Below are 20,797 nucleotides of genomic sequence, written 5' to 3'. Positions count from 1 at the left end.
TTTTTACTGTGGTGGTAGACAAATTTAAGAAGAATACCACCACAGGTAAGAAGCTCCACAACAAAGCAATAAAATGAGCTGATAATTAGAATCCTCAAATGATGGAAAACCTGAATATAAGGGTCTTCGTACAGCACACCACTATCCTTAAGGCATAAAGCACGAAACCTTTCAGCAATATTTCCAATTGGCTGCAAACATGTATCAACAGAGTTAGCTCGTTGAGCACATAATTTGATAAGAAGAAAGTGATCTCATTTTTCCCAGTGCGTGGAAGATGAGCCTAACCTACTAACCACAGAAAAGCTGAACAATAATAGTAGCTATTTAACGAAGTTTTTCTAAAATTTGGCCATGGCAGACCATCAGTGTTCATCTATAATGGACATGACTGGAATTCTATCACATCACTGTTAATCTATCATATTTCAGTTGTTCCCAGTTGTTGATGTTGTTGTTAATGAAAAGATTGAACTTTAAGTATGAAAAGCAAAACCATGCAAGTATCATAAGATAAAACATCCTCCAACAAAATATAAATAAATTATACATTTACTCATCCCTGAGATACTCTCTCCTAAAAGCTATAGACCCAACAGCCCATACTTCTTTACATCATATACACCATTCTTCTAAGAAAAACCAGAATGTCCACAAACCCTAGACACAAACAACTGCCCTTTGTCCTAAAAAATTCTTCTGGAATGTTTTCCCCAATAGAATTCTATATACATGTGTACAATTATCAAGTAGTATCAGCTCTAAGCCTCACATTTCACATTCACCATCTTCACAATAGAAAAAAGAAAAAAAGAACAAGAAAAGAAAAAAAAAATTCATATTTCTTTCTTCCCACGCACACCATCATCACTGCATGGATAAGGGCCTTCGAGTGGACCTTCCCTCTTGAGCAGCCATAGGCTTGCACTCCCCACTCAGAAGATTGTATTCAGAAATGAATTTGATCCTGGTTTGAAATGAGTTGTGGTTACACTGAACCCACCCTTATGGAGTGGGCAGGGCAAAAGAAAGTGGGAGCAGACAGGAAGCAAGACAAGATAAAGGAAAAGAATAAATAAATAAAAAAATAAAACAATTGTGTAATCAGCCATGAAATAATCAGGAGAGAAGAGAGGAAAGAAGAAGAAGAAGAGAGAAAAATAGAAGAAGTCGAATTGTGTTAGTGGCTGCACCCACTTCACCCTAACATCTTAACAATAATAATAATTACAGAGTAGTCCCTTGAAAAAAAAGACTAATTACAGAAAACCCCTAGCATCATTAACATATACAAAAAACACCCTTAACAACACTCCCCCTCAAGTTCAGTTGTAGATATCATGCATACCCAACTTGATACATAGCTCTTCATGGTGCATGGAATTCAATCCTTTCGTAAATACACAACCACTTGATCTCTTGATTCACAAATGGTATACAAATTTCACCCCTTTCTACTTTTTCCCGAATGAAGTGCTTGTCAATTTCAATGTGCTCGGTTCGCTCATGGAGAACCAGGTTATGAGCAATACTAATAGCAGACTTGTTATCACAGTACAATGACATAACATCTAACTTCCACATACCTAGCTCGGTAAGGAGGTTTTTTAACCATAACAATTGAGCAACACCCTGAGACATATCTCTATACTCGGCTTCTGTACTTGACTTTGCCACTACAGACTGTTTCTTACTTCTCCAAGTGACAAGATTTCTTTCTACAGACTACTGGAAGAGGCAGGCTATCCAATTACAATCCTGTTTGTATATTCTCAGAAGGTTGGATCAAAGCTCGAAAGAAAGAGGCACAAGAAAAGGAACCAAAGGGTGTTAGAGTCCTTTTTTTTTTTGATCAATAGTTAGAGTCCAAATTCTACTATCTGGTTTAGTAGGGTCCAAGAAAACCACTTGTAATAGGTGGAGCAAATCCAAAACAGAGTCTAATTCTAAAAGGCGACTGGGCTTAGTCACAGGCTGGAATAGGGAATATGGAAATTTGCCAATGAAAAAATAAGTTTAGGTGGTTGAACAGGGACTTGGAGATAAAACTACAGTGGGTAAAGAGGCTGCTAATTCCTTTGCAGACACTTGAAAAACAAGGGGTGGGAAGGGAAAAATTGTTTTGGGCTTTGTTGTAATTGAACATTTACTTGGGGAGGGTTAAGAGTGTTTACCTCTCCCCATGTGTTTTCATATATCTGTTTATAATCTTTACAAAAGTTCAGTTATTGATAAAGAAAGAGGAATCACCTGAACAGAATTTGACTGTTCTTCAAGAGGAGCAAGTGCTAAGGCATCAGATGAATTTGAAACACCCTCTAATCCTGATATAAGATTTTGGTCATCTGGGGCAGCAGCGCTTGGAGGACCTTCAATAGCCAGTGGACCCAAAAGATCACTAAGGAGATCTGCTGATGGTGTAGCAGATTGGGGATCTACCCTACTTAAAGTTCCATTGACCTCAGTCAATCCTCGGTCTGCCGTGTTAGCTTCCTGTACATATGCTCAAATTCATATCAAACCTCAACCATGTCACTAATGGAACATAACCTCTAATGCAAATGGGAGGGGGGAACAAGATCATACCGCATTATTGTTGATACTGGGCACCTTGACAGGTAACGATCTATTAGCAGGGCGTTGATCAGTCACAACCAAAGCATTTGAAGTATGCTGCTGCTGCTGGGCACGCAACTTGATAGCACTTTGCTCCGCAGTATCAATTTCAGTATCTTCAGCTTTTTTAATCAAAGCAGACTAATTTTTTGTATAAGTCAGTATAGTTCTTGAAAATGAAAAGCACTCCAAGCTTTCAATAGTTTATGATAAAACTGGAGTCATTTTCATTGTATTTTTTTCTCCTTGAAGATTAAACAGAAGGAAAGCCCCATGTGATAATGGTGAACCTTTTTGTAAATGAATTGATATACATACCTGGCGCTCAGGAAACTTTGGCATTTCAGCCAATATATCCATTAAAGCTACACCCTTCTTACTTAAAGTAAAATACTCAACAGCTCTTTGTTGTATCTCAGCATCAATGCAACTCTCATACCTGAAAAGAATGAAAAATGACTTTAAGCATCTGACAAGTAGCATTAACAAAAAGGCATGAGAAGTACCACCCTATAAAAATAAAGGAAAACTAATATAAAGCATATAAAGAGTAAACCTCACTTGTTGAATATTGCCCAAATGTGATCTTGTAGTTCTGGATCAGGGGGCTGAGTGTGCATCAAGATCTTAGCATATGTGGAAAGAAGAATCGCAATTGTAGAAATCCTGGAAAATATACAATTTTATGATATTGGATTTGATTAGAAAAGCCTTAAAATTTGTCATAAAAGTAAAGAAAGAACTGATATCAGTAAGCGACCACAAGAGGTTCAAAGGTGAAGATATCTTACGATACAGTAGGAAGTTTCTCATGTAAGACGCTAAAGATTTCCTTAGGACTACAACCGGGCCTTCTTGCCAAAAGGTGGCTGTACTCCCCAAGTATATATGCGCTGACCTGTTGCACAGTTTCCAGTTTGATGAGCAATGAGTTGCTTATATTTTTAATGTTATTAGTTTCCAGTTGTTTAGATTTTAATGTGGCTGTACTTGCCATATATTTATTCATTACAAAATTGCATTCCAGATTTGGGCAAGGATGTTTGCTTTGTTTGGGGCTCAACTGTGCCTGTCAGGGACTGTTAAGGAGCTTTTAGATGCATGGAAAATAGGGGTCTGAGTAGGGGTGGGAAGATCATGTGGAAAATGGTCCCAACTGCAGTTGTGTGGTCCATTTGGGGAGAAAGGAATGCACATATCTTTGCAAACAAAGTTATGGAGGATTACTTGGTCCCTAAGAAGATCATTGGGATGCTGCTGTCTCGGGTGGCTAGTCATGATGTATTTAAAGGAAGATCCTATAGCACCTTTTTTTTTTTTTTTAATTCTGACTTGATTTTCTTGTGAACAGAATGTGATACACAAGCAAATTTTTGTACATTCTCTTAATACAATATTATACTTTACCTTTTCTCCAAAAAAAAAAAACCAAAAACAATAAAGCCATAAGAATAGAACTATAATAATGCCTGACTACTTGAAAACAGCACATGCAAAATTGCAAACAAAATAGCAAACAATTTCCGGGAAATTGAGATCGAATATCCCCTTGCCTTAATAATTTAAGTTCTTAAGCATGCTGGTATGGTATATGGATGCCATGGAACATAGCAATAGCATCTATTATTCTTACAGTAATCCCCTCTTATCCTGCTATCATTAAGGCATTAAAGCATTGACAATGATGGTTGTCAAGGAGTTTGTGTCCTGAAGTGTTGTACAAAGCAACATTGCTAAAACTATAATACAGCCAATAAGTGTAAATTTAATAATAATAGGACTGCAAATCAGGCTACTATTAGGATTGGTTCAATGTGACCACTTCTGTTACCTCGGTTCAATAATTCATAACAAGGGAATATTGAATTGGATGTTGCCTATAGAATCAGAGAAGGATGGGAAAAATAGAGAGGCACATCAAGAGTCTTATGTGATACCACTTAGGTTAAAAGGAAATTTTGATAAAATGGTTGTAAGGCTAGTAATGTTGTATAGAGCAGAGTGCTGGCAGTCAATGAACAAAATGTCCAAACTCCAAAGTGGCAGACATGTGAATGTTGTGATGAATGAGTGCAAAACTAGAAAGTATAGGGTCAGAAACAAAGTTATCTTTAGGAACCTATGAGCAGCTACAATAGGTGATAAAATGAGAGGAAGTAGACTAGGATGGTTTGTTCACGTATAGAGAACACCATCTACAGCACCCATAAGAAGTTAAGAGCTGACATGTTGAAAGGGTTAGAGGAGCTAGGAGTGGACAAAAAAGAACATGAGTTGAAATAGTAAGAAATGATTTAAGCAATCATAATTTAACAATGGATATGGCACTGAACATAACAAAATGGTGAAAAAAGATTCATGTATCTGACTCCATATAATTTGGACAAGGCTTAGATGATGATGATATTGTACTTCAACACTAAGTTATCTTTAAATGCTCAATACACAATTATATTTGTGGATTCTTCTTTTGTACCCTCTACTACTACAAGAAGTAGTCAAGGCTTAGAATCTTTTTGTCAGTTGTATCAGGGATCAAACATGATGTTAGTCATATAGTTTGAGTCTGTTGAAGTTTGACCTGCCATAGAATTGTCTTGTTCGTTGACTGTAGAGTAAAGTAGACAGCAAGAAGTAGGAGAGGAAAGAAGAAAAGAGAGAAGAGAGAAAAGAGAGAAAGGCTGGTTCGAATTAGGGAAAAAAGTTAATCCCTTGATTCGGCCAGACCTATTATTATATTATTGACTTATTGAAAAAGACTTGAGTGCCCTTCTTTAAGTAAGAGGCACTCGAACTAACATAACAGTACACATCAGCATTCTCAACAAGTACAAAGACTGAAATACCCCTTCACTAACACCACTAACACTCCCCCTCAAGCTGGTGAGTATATATCATATAATCCCAGCTTGTTACATATGTAGTCCACTCTCCCCCGACTCAAGCCTTTTGTAAACAAGTCTGCCCACTGGTTTCCCGTACTAACATATGCAGTTTCTATCACCCCATTCAGCACCTTCTCTCTCACAAAATGACAGTCAACTTCGATGTGCTTGGTTCTTTCATGAAACACTGGATTGGAAGAGATATGAACCGCTGCCTGATTGTCACAGTAGAGCTTCATTGGAGTACTGATGTCATATCCTATCTCCTGTAGAAGGTTCCTCAGCCACACTAGTTCACAAGCAGTATGTGCCATGGCCCTATATTCCGCTTCTGCACTGCTTCTTGCCACAACTGTTTGCTTCTTACTTTTCCATGTTACCAGGTTACCCCCCAGAAAGGTGCAATAGCCTGTGGTAGATCGTCTATCAGACATAGAACCTGCCCAATCAGCATCGGTGTATCCTTCTACTACCAGTTTTCCACCACTTCTGTACAGCAAACCACGACCAGGAGCTCCTTTCAGATACCTCACAATCCTTAGCACTGCATTCCAATGTGGGACCAAAGGTTTCTGCATGAACTGACTCACCACACTAACCGCAAATGAAATATCTGGCCGAGTAATGGTTAGATAGTTTAGTTTGCCTACAAGTCGTCGGTATCTTCCAGGCTCTTCAAACACTTCACCTATATCACTGCTCAGCCTCGTATTTGTTTCCATAGGTGTCTCAGCCGGTTTAGTACCCAACAATCCTGTTTCTTCCAGTAAATCAAGCACATATTTCCTCTGGCACAAATTAATGCCATGCTTAGATCTTGCTACCTCTATGCCCAAAAAGTATTTCAACTTGCCAAGGTCCTTTGTCTGAAAGTGTTCCTGTAGGAATGCCTTCAATCTGTCAATGCCCATTTTATCATTCCCAGTCACAACGATATCATCCACATACACCACCAATATTATTTTACCTGCCGAAGAGTCAAGACTGAAGACAGAGTGATCAACTTGGCACTGTTTCAGACCAAACTTCTTGACCACCTCACTGAACCTACCAAACCATGCTCGAGGGGACTGTTTAAGTCCATAAATAGCCTTCTTAAGTCTACATACCTTACCATCCTCCCCCTGAGCAACAAACCCAGGTGGTTGCTCCATGTAGACCTCCTCGAGCAAATCCCCATGCAAAAAAGCATTTTTGATATCGAGCTGATGGAGAGGCCAACCAGACATAGCTGCAAGAGAGATGACGACACGAACTGACCCTATCTTAGCAACCGGGGAGAACGTCTCCGTGTAGTCAATGCCATAGGTTTGGGAGTACCCTTTGGCAACCAGCCGCGCCTTCAGGCGCTCAACACGACCATCTGGCAAGTACTTAACACTATACACCCACTTACAACCGACAGCCTGCTTCCCAGGAGGAAGAGCGGTGAGATCCCAAGTGTGATTATGATGCAAAGCAGAGAGCTCTTCTTCCATAGCACGGCACCACTCTGGAGAGGTAAGGGCTTCCTGGACATCCTTAGGAACAACCACGGAGGATAACAAAGATATGAACTGGCGATGGGAAGCGGAGAGGTGGGTAAGTGAAACAAAATTGGAAATAGGGTGAAGGGTGCAAGTACGCTTACCTTTCCGTAAGGCAATAGGAAGATCTAGGTCGGAGGCTGGTGTCGAAGCTGGAGCTGGATCTGTCGACGGTGATGAAGCTGGAGGAGCTGCAGCCGGTACACGTGGGCGATGTGTATACACGTGACGGATGGGTGGACGGTCAACCAATGGTGGCACCGGAGGCAAGGACGTAGGCATGACTGGAACCAAAGGAGGTGGATCAGCCACAGGAAGAGGAAGAGGAGGTGGTGATGTGGGGGAAGCAGCAGCACCGGACCCCACGAAGAACGGAGTAGACTCAAAGAATGTAACATCAGCACATACCAAGGAACGACGAGAACTAGGATGATAACACTTGTACCCTTTCTGAGTTCGGGAATAACCAAGGAAGATACACTTCATGGAACGTGCATCTAACTTGTCAGTCCCGGGACTCAGATTATGAACGAAGCAGACACACCCAAATACCCGAGGAGAAAGCGGAAACGGAGACATGTTGGGGAATAAGACACTAAAAGGAGAACGACCATCAAGGATAGACGTGGGCATCCGATTAATTAAGAAACAAGAGGTGAGCATTGCATCGCTCCAAAAAGTTTTGGGAACATTCATGTGGTGCATGAGGGAGCGTGCCGTTTCTACAAGATGGCGGTTCTTTCTCTCAGCAACCCCATTTTGTTGCGGAGTATAGGTACATGAAGTTTGGTGTATAATGCCATGTTGGTCCAAGTATTCTCGAAAAGATGAAGACAAGTATTCACGACCATTATCAGAACGGAAAATTTTGATGTGAACACCAAATTGATTACGGATCTCAGCATAAAATTTCTGGAAGATGGAAAATAATTCACTTCTTTCTTTCATTAAATAGAGCCACGTCATTCTTGAACAGTCATCAACAAAAATAACAAAATATCGGTATCCATTATATGACATCACTTTATAAGGACCCCAAACATCTGAATGAATTAAAGAAAAAAGACTCGACACACGGTTATCGACCCTAGAACGAAAGGGAACACGATGGTGTTTCCCAAATTGACAAGACTCACAATCTAAAACAGAAAGTTGACTCAATGAAGGGACTAAGGACTGCAACACTTTCAGCGAAGGATGACCAAATCTACAGTGCCACTGGAGAGGAGAAATGGATGACTGAAGAGCCGTTGACGTTCGTCCACCACCATCAAGATAATACAGTCCACCGGCTTCATGCCCTCCACCAATCTTCATCCCCGTCTTGAGATCCTGAAAAACACACATAGAAGGGTAAAAAGTGATGGAGCACTTAAGTGACTTGGTCAGCTTACTAACAGACATAAGATTAAATGGAAGCTTAGGTACATATAAAACAGAGGATAGGGATACAGGGTCTAGGTCAACATTACCAACACCACAGATAGATGACGTGGAGCCATTAGCAAGGGTAACAGATTGTGATGTTGAGCAATGAGTGAGAGATGAAAACACACCTGGAGTTCCCGTCATGTGATCGGAGGCTCCAGAGTCAATAATCCAGGGGTTGGGTGTGGATGCCAAACAAGCCATACCTGAGTGTGCAAAGGAAGCTGTGTTCTGCTGCGACTTGGATTGAACAAACCTCTCATACTCATCACGAGGAACACTCACCATCTCCTTGCCTGGACCATCTGAGGGAGTAGAAGGCCTCGGGTCAGCTGACCGTTTCTCCTGTGTAGGGCTGAAACTGGTGTCACTAGTCATGGCATGGTTGGCCCACGTCGAGGGAGGACCATGTAAGTCATAGCAGTAGTTAATGGTATGTCCATCCAAACCACAGTGAGTACACTTCCGTGGACCCGAGCCACGTCCTCTACCACGAGCTCCCCCTGAATCTCTGCCTCCAGTATGACCACCACCACGGATATGTGTAGATCCACCACTACCACTCCTGCCAGGCTGGGTTCCTCGAGTCCCACTTCTGCCACCTCGGCCTCTTGACACTGCAAATGCTGATTTATCGGAGACATTAGAGTCCATAGATCCAATGGAAGCCCTCCGAAGACGAGCAAACACCTCCTCTAAAGATGGAAGAGCAGATCCCCCTAGTATCTGGGCTCGTACTGGTTCATACTCAGACTTCAGCCCCACCAGAAACCGTGTTACATCAAGCTGCTCTCGCTGTTGCTGTTGAACTTTGACATCTGAAGTGAGAGGATGATAGACATTTAACTCATTACGGATATTCCTCACATTGGCATAGTACTCCTCAAGGCTCTGATTTCCCTGTTGCAGATTGAAGTATTCCTGATACAGTTGATATACCCTAGTGGTATTATCCTGACCTGAATACAGTTTCTTGGCATGATCCCACACCTCTTTGGCTGTGTCAAGAAACATGAAGTTCACACTGATTTTGGGTTCCATACTGTTCCACAACCATGTAATGATCTGTGCATCTTCCTGTTCCCAGTCTTCATACTCCTGAGAATTAGCGGGGGGTTTCTCCTCTCTTATATGCTTCACTTTCTTCTTCGCCTTCAGAAAAAACCTCTACAGACTTGGCCCAAGGGACATAATTCTCTCCATTCAGTTTAATGGAGGTCATTTGGACATTCAGGTAGTCAGTAGATATCATGACACTAGGTTTACTATCACTGTTATCTGCCATTGCCGAACTCCCTTAATTCTGAGCACTGAATTAGGAGCACTACACACTGCACACTACACACAGACACTTCATCGAAATCTGCACACTGATTTCAACAGCTGAGAACTGCAACACCACAAACCCTACTCACCGAAGTCTGTACACTGATTTCAGCAGTATTAAATGTTGAAAACTACAACACCACAACCCCTACTCACCGAGGTCTACACACTGATTTCAGCGATATCAAAAGCTGAAAACCACACTTGTAACACCACCAACATTAATCCACAACTATAGGAAGCTTCACCATTAAGTAGACACTATTGCCATTCGAATCACACACAAACCAGAATAAACCCTAGCATAAACCCTAGCATACTGCAATCTGAAAACCCATCATGCGAACTGTACTACACCTCTCATGTATTCCATAACAAAAAAAAATATATAAAAAAAACTTTACCTCATCGCCTGAAGGCCAACCATACGAAGGGCTGAGACACCACTGCACCACACGTACCAGCCCTAACTAGGGCTTAGAAACCACAGCAACCAATCACCAACGACACAATCGGAGGCATAGAGACCTCCTAGGGAAGAGGGCGATCACTCCTTTTCAGCCCTTTTCCCAGTCTCCAACTCACAACTGAGAACCCCAAGTGAAACCCTAATTCGAATGCGCAGAAGGCAGAATTCTAGCAAGTCTGATTTGGTGAACCTAGCTCTGATACCATGTTGAAGTTTGACCTGCCATAGAATTCTGTCTTGTTCGTTGACTGTAGAGTAAAGTAGACAGCAAGAAGTAGGAGAGGAAAGAAGAAAAGAGAGAAGAGAGAAAAGAGAGAAAGGCTGGTTCGAATTAGGGAAAAAAGTTAATCCCTTGATTCGGCCAGACCTATTATTATATTATTGACTTATTGAAAAAGACTTGAGTGCCCTTCTTTAAGTAAGAGGCACTCGAACTAACATAACAGTACACATCAGCATTCTCAACAAGTACAAAGACTGAAATACCCCTTCACTAACACCACTAACAGAGTCCTACAATCGAGATTACTCAAAAGAAATACCAGGACCAAGAAAAACTATAGAATACATACATCTCTATAAAGGAAAGGCAATATGGAAATAATGGGCACATGAAGCACACCTTCACCATTGTTTCATGTAATGCAGGCTTGTCAAGATACTCTCTGGCCTTTACAGCTGCATACGGCTGACATGACAAAAGAAAGGTCAGGAACAAAAGTTTATGTGTATACCCATTCTCTCTCAAATATATAGTACATATATCAAATTGGAAAAGATCAAAATTCAGCATATGATTGAGATCAGAGAACCTGAAGATCATCATTGTTTGTAACGAACTGCACAACACGATACCATATGTCATCACTGACAAAATCTCCTGCCTTGTCAATCAGCTGAAGAATCACATCCACATACCTGTACAACAAAAAAAGAATAACATATCAGCTGCACAGGGTAGATTAAAACCATGTGCTTATGACATTATTATTTATAAGAGGTTCACAGGTAAATATATAAATCCATCATGGATGATCAATACAAGGTACAATGAAGCATATGAGTTGTACAAAAGGTGGACAATCACCAATATAACTGCAAAAAGCAACTAAATCCATTTACAGTAGATCACCTTCCACACCTCCAAAAAACGAAAAAAAAAAAAGAAGAAACAAAACTAAGCAACAGTAAAATTCATTAATGATGAACCCACTGCTCAAAAAGCAGCAAGTATGAGCAAAATACAACAGACTTTCACAACACAAGAACAGCTCCAGAAAGCACAGAGCTCTAACAACAAGAATGCATGAGAAATAACAAAGATTACAAGTTACCACCCAGTCCTGGACAGCCCCATTCAAGCTGATTTTTCTCTACCCCAGCCCTAGCTAAAGAGTCAACCAGGCCATTAGCAATTCCAGGCACCCAGTTGAATGAGCTATTCAATAAGGAACCCAAGTATTGTTCCTGTCTCACCATTGGCCTAACCTTCTATGGAATCATGTCCTGTTTCTTCATCCAATAGATTATAGTTTGACAGTCACCTTCCACCTCCACATTTTTTAAGCCTTTCATCCTCATTAATTCCAGCCCTTGAATTAGAGCTTTCAATTCAGCACTTAAAGAGTTATCAAACCCAATAAACCCAGAGTAGCTGAGTAGGATATTCCCATTATGGTCCCTGACAACACCCCAATACCTGAGTTTCCTGGATTCCCCAAAGATGCACCCATCAAAATTTAACTTAAGCTTCTCTGCTGCTGGTGCACACCAGCTGATCACCCTCTCTGGATTCCTCTCCTGAAAGTCAGCAAAAGTTTTCCATCTCCTTAACAAGTTATTTAGGGAAACACCTTTAAATTCTTTTCTCACCAAAGCTCAATGGGCAGCTCTAATCAGGGTGAGCTCAATTAACTCCTCCACCCCTCTTGTCTTCTCCTCAAAGATTCTGGCATTCCATTCATGCCAAAGACCCCATAGCACAGCACCCATAAAACATTGCTGCAGAATTTTTTTTTCTTTGTATAACATCTCATCCAACTCGTACTAAACAACTTTTCGATATCTGTAGGAGGCATCCAAACACACCCCACTAGAGAAAAAGAATGTTCCCACAAATCAGATGCAAAGGTACAATGCAACAAGAGAATGGTTAGTGGTTAGTGGTTTCTCCACATTTCACACAGAGGACACATACTTGAAATGATAGAATAGTTTTCCCACTTCTTTTGAAGCCTCTCACAGGTCTTAATGTTTTGAATGGTCACTTCCCAACAGAAAACCTCCACTTTAGGAGGAATAGGGCTGTCCCACACTTCTTTAACAGGAAATGGGTTCATTTCAATATGTTGATGCAATGTTTGGAGAAAAGAGGCACAAGGAAATGGGTCCATTGTACTTGCAGAGACTTCTTTCCCCCTTTCAACCTGGCAATCACCTATACCAAATTTTCCACTTTATGTTTCGAAAGCCCTCCCTTCCATTTCTTTGAAATGCCCCTCCTCACTATTCTTTTACCAATAAAGCCCTTGTCATTCCTAATTTTTAACTAATTTGACCAAAAATCCATGTTCGCTCTATCCAGACTACCTTTGCCCAAGTGGGCCCCACTCAGTTTCAAATCCCCTCCACCTTTCTCTGCAGCTTGTGCCTCTACACCTTCCTTCCCCAAAACACATCTCTTGAATTCCTTTCTCCTTAAAGTCCTCCCCTTCTACGTGTTTGCCCCTGCTTATTCCCATATCTCCTCTCCTTTCCGAAATTCCAACTTTACCTTTCTCCGCCCCCACCTCATCACCTTCTTCTTCCTTCATTTATTTGTTTGGCTTCCTGCCCTCTTCTCTAAGCTCTCTGAAATCAGCTTCACTCTCTCCTTCCTCCTCTCCCTCAACCACTTCTTTCTTTTGCTCCCCAGGACAAGGCTCAATACCATGCCATCTTCTCCCTTCATCATGATCCTTAGCTCATAAAGTTCCCCTGCAAACCTTAAACTCATTTTGTTGGGAACATCTGATATCCTTCGCACTTCCACCAACAGTCTTGTCCTGTCCAAAGTGTCCCAAGTTTTGTTTTTATCATCAAATTTCAACAACCTCCCACAGTGCTTCCCTATCTATTCGAAAGTGACAATGCTCTAGGCGTGTAGTGGAATCCCCATGATTGCAATCCAAACAGCTCTTCTCCTTCTTTCTTCACGTAAGTCACCTACCGCAGGAGGGGAACCACCACCCGAGCCTGAGATCAAACTGTCTCACCCTCTTTGCTTCTTCTTCCAATATCTTCTCTGTCCATTCTCTACTGTGGAACATAAAGAGAAACCGACTTCCATTCAGTTTCCTGACCTCCATCACTTTATCCTCTCCCCACTCATGCTTCGCCCAAACTTCTACAATATCCACTTCCAAATCCAATCCAACAAATTGTCCGACCAAGGTCGCTCTCAGCACCATCCTCCTCCAGTTTTCCAACTTTCTTAATGTCCACCAGTATGGTCTCTGCCCTTCTTGTACCCATCCTCTTGTAGCTTTCACAGCATTTGAACAAATTCCTTGCCCCCCCCCCCTTACATCTGACCATAGCCTCTCTACTCCATTCTTCTTGACACTAGGCATCCTTGTACCGGATGGCTTCATAAGTTCCATAGACAGCACCGACAGTGCCACCAATGGCACCGCCCATGACAACGCCTGTGGTGACCTGATGAAGGCAGCTATCACTCATCATGCCTCTTGCTTCTTCTTCTTCTTCTTCTTCTTCTTCTTCCCCCTTTAACACTCTCTCTCATTCTCGCTCTCGCAGCTTTGCATTTTTTCCAAATAAAAAAAAAGTACATGCTAATAGAAGTGCTTGAAGGAGCAAGTGTGATGCATGTGAATCAGATTTACTTGCAGATTTCCTAAAATAAGATGGGCTATCAATTGAATAGAGAACCTAGTCTCACCATGATAAATCAGGAGCAAATTTCTCAGCAAGAATAGCTGCTTTCAGTGCCAATTCCTCACACATTGCAAAGTCTGCTGTGCTGAGATACTGAAAGAGAAAGATATCAGTAGTGTCCTATATCTCTATTTAGACAGCAACTTTCAACATGTTATGTGAAAAACATTTATAGCCAAACAGTGAAACCAGAGAAAAAAGACCATTCTTGTTTTTTCTTTCTAGGCACCTGTAACAACTCTTCGACTATGTCCTTCGCATTTGTAACATCACACATCCCATAAAGCAGATCAAGAGCACGTCTCCGAATGCTGGAAAAGGAATGATGGTGACTCCATAAGTTTTTCTTCCCTTATAAATCATGATATAATTGAAAATGAAGACTCTAGTGCATATAAATTAATGTAATTAACACAGGTCTATGCAAACAGAAGGCTGAATCATAAATTTGCTCAATAACTACCAATGACTAGTTAACAATGTATATTCCACAAACACAACTTTTGAAATTATAGAGCCAGTTCACTAGTGAAAAGTTGTTTCTTTTCCAGATTGATACATCTTTCTTTTCAGTTCTACTTCTTTTATGTTGTCCATGTAAGATATCACAAGATGAACACATGGTGACTTGGTATACTTGCATTGAAACATCAAAGGCAAGGATTAAAATATTGATATGCCCGATACCCTCACATGGGTATCGATGCGTATCAATATGGTTGACATGCTATGCTTTTTGTTTTTTTTTACCTTTTTTTTGTTTTATAGGTATTAGAAGGTCCCATTCATCATCTTAATGTATTAGTGTTTTTTCCTAAATCTTTGTATCAGTGTATCCAAGTCTATCGGGCATCTCGCATCTATATTTTAATCCTTGATCACAGGTAACCATATACTACATAAAGCTGATCTCTGCAAACATTTCTTTTTCTTTTTCTTGTTTTTGCATGAATAGAGGAAATATTTCATTGATAACTAGTAGGAAAAAAAGATGAAATAGTTCCTAGTGTATGATCCCTCCCCCAATTTTAAGTGCAAAAGCAAGAGATGTATCCCTACTTGTCTTTTCATAGTACTGTTATTCATAAAAGTCTTGGAAACAATCTTTCTATATGTGCAAGGGTAAGGTTGCGTACATCTGTCCCTCCCCAGACCCTGCATTGGCAGGAGCCTCATGCACTGGGCTGCCCTATTATTCATACAAGTATCTATAATAGTTATTAATTAGGGATCTTCCCTTTCTATCAAAAACTGGGTGTGCCCAAATCACAACCCAATGCAAATAAATAACCAGAGCATGAGTAGAGGAAATATTTGATTGATAACTAATAGGAACATAAGAAGAAACAATTCCTGGTGCATGATCCCTCTCCCAATTTAAGTGAAAAAGGAAAGACGTGCCCCTTTTGACTTTTCATAGTACTCTTCTTCACAAAATTACTTGTATGGTTATTAATAATAGATATTCCCTGTATTAAAAACTAGGTGCACCCTAATCACAACCCCATATATATAAATAATCAGAGCACCAAAACCCCTATTTTCTAATTCATAGGATATCACTGTTAGAGATGGGCTGTTACTGTTATGTAGTTATTTATATGGGATGGGCCCTTGATGGGAAAAACTTTTGTTTTATTTACTTCAGACCTTGTTCTGATATTGCTTTTCTGGACTAAGAAGTCAACAGGGTATCAGAGCAGTGTCTCTTCTTTTCTGGACTAGATCATGCTGCCTGATTTTTAGAAGATTTTTGTAGAAGAAATCGAATCAGTTTGCTGCCTCAAAGTGAAGTCTAGAGAATTCTGCCCAAAAATCAAGCAAAAAATCAGAGAATTCATTGTTTGCAATGATTGTAGGTCTTATAATCAGATTGGAGGTGGTAAAGTTGGTGCTCAGGTATTAAATAATCAATTTTTATTCTTCTTAAGATGGCCACTTGTTCTGGAGTGTTCTAGGGTGTACCCTATTTCTCCTCTGTTATATTGACACTGGAATTGGAGGAATCAATTTTGCATGGACACAGACACAGGAGTCAGAATCTGATGCATGTGCAAGAATCTGACCCAACAAGATGAGAAAATTATGGACTTGCACACACATCTATGGAAAAGTATATACTATAAAATAGTTAATATTTTTTGAATTCAAACATTACATACCTGAAAACATGTTGCCTTTCTCGCTAAGTAACATTTGATATGAAAAAATGGCATTCATCTTGTATATTAGCTGTTCATTTATGCCAACTAAGCTATTCCCTACTTATATATGCCTTATCCCGGAATAAAGACTGCCTAATTTTGAATTGCATTTCATTTTCTCCTAATGGGAGTAGCTGGATTTGGTCTTGAGATAGGGAGTAAGGGCTTGTGAAACTTCAAACATTATTTCCTTGCTTGAGTTATTTTGGACATTAACCACCTCTAGTTCCTTCTCCTGTGCCGTGTGTATCGTTTTTCAAAACCCTCACCATTTGCTTGAGTTATTCAAGTGTTTCCCCTTCCTTCCTGGTGGGAGCCATTTGGAGAGGTTTAGTACCACACAAAGTTAGGCATTTTGTTGGGAGGTATTCCTAGACAAAATTAACACCTGCAAGAATCTTCAGGGGAAAAAAACCATTCTGGTAACTTTCATCATCCCCACATATTTTTCTTCTATGCAAAGAAAATGGAGAAAGCATGTTTCATTTGCTAATCTCCTGTCAATGTTTATCTATTATTTGGACTTTCTTTCTCTCACAATTTGGCAGCAGCTGGTCTTTGCCTGGGGATCTAAGTAAATTGTTTTCTGGTTCACTTTTCCCTCCACTAAAGAAACATGTGAAGATGCTTTGGAGGTGCACAAGAGCTGCTATTTTATGGTGTAATTGGGAAGAAAGCAATGCATGCCTTTTAAGTAACAACGAGATGCCTGTTGAGGAGATCATAGATTCTATTTCCATCAAAGTAGCACACTTGGTAAAAATTTTGGGTATCTTCTCGCCTTCTACAACAGATGACATCCTACAAAACTGCAAGCAGATGGCTGACTCTTCTCTGATCAAACTGGTTCACAATGCTAATTGGACCCTCCTAGACCAGGCTACATAAAGGTCAATTTTGATGGATGTAGTTTGGGAAACCACAGTTTGGCAGGCATAGGAGTTTTCAGAAATGAAGAAGGAAATGTCATACCTGGGTCCTATTGGGAATGGAGATTCAACTAAGGCAGAATTTTAGGCAATCCTCCATGGTATAAAGATCTGAACATCAGTGACCTAATGAATGAAGGAGATTCAAAGAGCAGTAATTGGTTCATTAAGTGAATCCTATACAATTTCTTGGAAACATAAATACACCATTCAGGAAATCAAGAAGCTGATGGTGGATAATGAAAACTGTACTGAATTGGACTCCACAATCCACTAATGGACTAGCAGATGGATTGGCAAAACAAGGGGCCTTGAGGGATAGCATGTTTTGGGGCCAAATTATGTAATGCTTATGTAGTAGTGTTCTCTACCTTACAGACTGGGGTTAGCCAAGGCTAACCACCATGTGGGGTGTAAGACTTTCTGTACATTTTTCAGTCATTAATAAATTTTTTTACAGTTTCTCATCTAAAAAAATTATGTCAACTAAGCTAGTAAGTGAAAATGAATTGTTACAAACATGTGACCACCAAATCTGTCAAGCGTCAGACTCTGACACATGCCCAACAGACACGTCCATTTAGGAGAGTCCATGCAACACTAGGTGGAACTCAGAGAAATTGTGATAGTTCTTGGCTGTAGGTCAAGAATATCTTTCCTAATCTATATGAAGGCATTGCTGGAGTTAATTTCAGATTGTTTGATTATCATGACACCTACTGGAACAGATTTGAAGTAAGTTGTAGAGCATGGTGTTGTTCTAGGTAGTGTCGGTGATATCAAGGGAGGTGTCGTCACTACCATTAAACTGGATGGCATGAATTATTTGCAATGAGCTCAGTCAATGCGCACTGGTATTAGTGATTGTGAGAAATTGGGTTAAATCACTAGGAATGCTGTTGAGCATGGTTTCTCAGACCCTCATCACCTAAAATGGACTCAAGAGAATTGCATTGTTTGGGATGGAGTCAGCACAGGAGGTTTGGGGTCGAGTTCCAAGGGCTTACTCTTGGCCATTGGATGTTGCTAGAGCTTACCAGCCTAAGCTACAGGTGAATACTCTCAAGAAAGGGGAGATGACTCTTGCTCTTTACTGTCTACTCTACAGACATACTGGCAAGAAATTGATAATGTAGATACCTACAGGTGTTTGGTTGATATGAATTGAATCTTTGAGTTCCTTGCTGGTCCCAATCCAAGTACAATATTACTGGGCAGCATATCTTGACACAAGGAGTTTCAGAGATGTTATGAATTTGACCTTTGTAAAAAGTCGGGAATAGCCTATGATAAACCAATGCAACTTTATTGTGACAATTAGGAAGCTATTAATATAGCCCATAATCCAATTCAGCATGACAGGACCAAGCATATTGAGGTTGATGGGCACTTTATCAAATAGCGTATGATTAAAAAAGAAGTTTGTCTATCTTATGTTGGTACAAATGAACTAGCTGATATATTCACAAAAGATGTCAATAAAGTGAAGCTTGATTGTTGTATAGGAAAGCTAGGCATGATTAATCTTTGTGCTTAACTTCTATACAGCAGTTCATATGAACTAGGCCCTTGATGGGCTGAACTTTTGTGTTATTTATTTCTTTATTTGCTTCCACCCACTTATGGACAGAGTGGTCTCTTTATTTTTATTTTTAAATTCACTCTTATAATCAGATGAATGGGGTGGAGAACTCATCTGTTCTTGCTCTCCAATAACAGTTTCAGTTCCAACACTATTTCTACTAGTTTTTTATAATTAAAATTTGAGTATTTCAGATCTGTTTTTGATACTCTGTCCTGAACTAAAAAAAAAAAAAACAAACAAACAAAGTACACTATAAATCCTGAATGGGAAATTGGCAACTTGAGGAGAGAGATAGAGATAGCTTCAAATTTAAGAGCAACAGAAATTAAAATATCAATTATTTGTTTTATGTTTAACCTAATATCAGGATCCTTCAATGAGGTGATGATTTGGGCCTGGTGTTTCTTAATAATATCCTGCACATCTATTACCATCAACATCCTAGTCATGTTCTCCTGCAAAAGAGCAACAGGACATTAAACTATGAAGCTGTATCTAAAATTTCCAATACAACACAATATGTTTGTTTGTTATGCATGTAGACTACAGAAAGGTCAATTATCTCTCTCTCTCTCTCTCTCTCTCTCTCTCTCTCTGTCTCTGTCTCTCTCTAACAGCCTAACCTAGTACTCCTATTTAGCCTACCTCAGAGAAAGAAGATGCAATAAATAGATCCAAGATATTTCCATTGCTTTTGCAGTCAAGAAACAACTTACAAGACCAAGATATCGGATATTTGGCTCACGAACAGCAATAAATTTACCAAGCAGAGCAACACATTGAGACATCATCTCCTTTTCAGCATCAAGGTGCATGACCTATCATAAAACATTTAAAACAAACAGAGCCATAAGAATAGGTTGAATTAGAAACATCAGTATTTACATACTTGAAAACAACCTGAACTTGACTAAGAACCAAGAGAAAAATAAAAGGAAACCAGAAAGATAGAAAGAAGAGAAGAAAACAGGGTTTGGTTCAGTTCAGAAAAAATCTCCTAACTGCCACCCTGCTTATTTCATTATATAATATAAGACAAAATTACAAAAGTATCCCTGATTATGTAAAATAAAGACAGTAATGCTCTGTTGCCAATAATTCCAACACTCCCCCTCAAGCTGGAGCATATATATCATAATGTTCCAACTTGTTGCAAATGCAATCCATCCTTAAGAGACTTGAACTTCTGGTGAAGATATTGACTAACTGATCCTTTGGCCTGACATATGGGGTAACGACCTCACCACTTGCAACTTTCTCTCTCTGACATATGGGGCAACTGATCCTTAGACTTTTCTACAGTTCTAGCTTTTTTCCATTCTTTGTAGAATGCTTGTTTTAATCTAATTATATTTTGAACCTCTTCATTCCACAGCCAAGTTTCTTCAGTACCTTGCCACTTCCCTTTATATTTCTCCTAAGACATCCTTTGCTACTTTATATTGTTTGCCATTCAAGCCAAATATCATTAATCTTTCCATCTAAATTCCAATTCCCTTCTATAATCAATTTGTTTTTAAATTGAGCTAGCTTTTATCCTTTCAGGCTTTCCCACCTAATTCTTGGACACCAATTTTCTTCCCTATTTCTCTTCCATTTCCTAATGCGCACATCTACCACCATTAGTCTATGTTGTGTTGTTAGGCTTTCTCCCAGAATAACTTTGCAATCTTTACACATCATTTGTTTTGTTCACCTCATAAGGAAAGATATCCGAAAATGAACAATATATCTCTTAAAAATCATAGAAAAAATCTAGAAAAATAATGAAAAATACACTTGAAAATCCTTCATTGAAAGATGGAAGGAGCTCCCACAACAGGTGTTGTATAGAGTTGAGCTCCCATGACCATCAAAGACTAGGTTTTTCTTCTGTACCCGAGAACAGCGCAA

General features: G+C 39.8%; 1 protein-coding gene across 2 annotated transcripts in view; it reads right to left on the bottom strand.

Annotated features, from left to right (window-relative positions):
• Positions 1 to 20,797, bottom strand: part of LOC104612519 (AP-2 complex subunit alpha-1-like) — a 163,641-nt gene that overhangs the window by 45,373 nt on the left and 97,471 nt on the right. For both annotated transcript variants that reach the window (XM_010279956.3, XM_010279957.3), the window contains 12 exons: positions 19,621 to 19,722; positions 19,262 to 19,359; positions 14,416 to 14,497; positions 14,191 to 14,279; positions 11,063 to 11,168; positions 10,873 to 10,938; positions 3,408 to 3,514; positions 3,178 to 3,282; positions 2,935 to 3,055; positions 2,587 to 2,757; positions 2,251 to 2,493; positions 111 to 191 (listed from right to left, as the gene is read on the bottom strand). In XM_010279956.3, coding sequence (XP_010278258.1) covers positions 111 to 191; positions 2,251 to 2,493; positions 2,587 to 2,757; positions 2,935 to 3,055; positions 3,178 to 3,282; positions 3,408 to 3,514; positions 10,873 to 10,938; positions 11,063 to 11,168; positions 14,191 to 14,279; positions 14,416 to 14,497; positions 19,262 to 19,359; positions 19,621 to 19,722 — 1,371 coding nt within the window. The remainder of the gene's footprint in view (positions 1 to 110; positions 192 to 2,250; positions 2,494 to 2,586; positions 2,758 to 2,934; positions 3,056 to 3,177; positions 3,283 to 3,407; positions 3,515 to 10,872; positions 10,939 to 11,062; positions 11,169 to 14,190; positions 14,280 to 14,415; positions 14,498 to 19,261; positions 19,360 to 19,620; positions 19,723 to 20,797) is intronic.

Source organism: Nelumbo nucifera, chromosome 2 (assembly GCF_055504915.1).
Source record: "Nelumbo nucifera cultivar China Antique chromosome 2, China Antique-T2T, whole genome shotgun sequence".
Lineage (NCBI taxonomy): Eukaryota > Viridiplantae > Streptophyta > Magnoliopsida > Proteales > Nelumbonaceae > Nelumbo > Nelumbo nucifera.
This window is presented reverse-complemented; position numbering and strand designations above follow the sequence as displayed.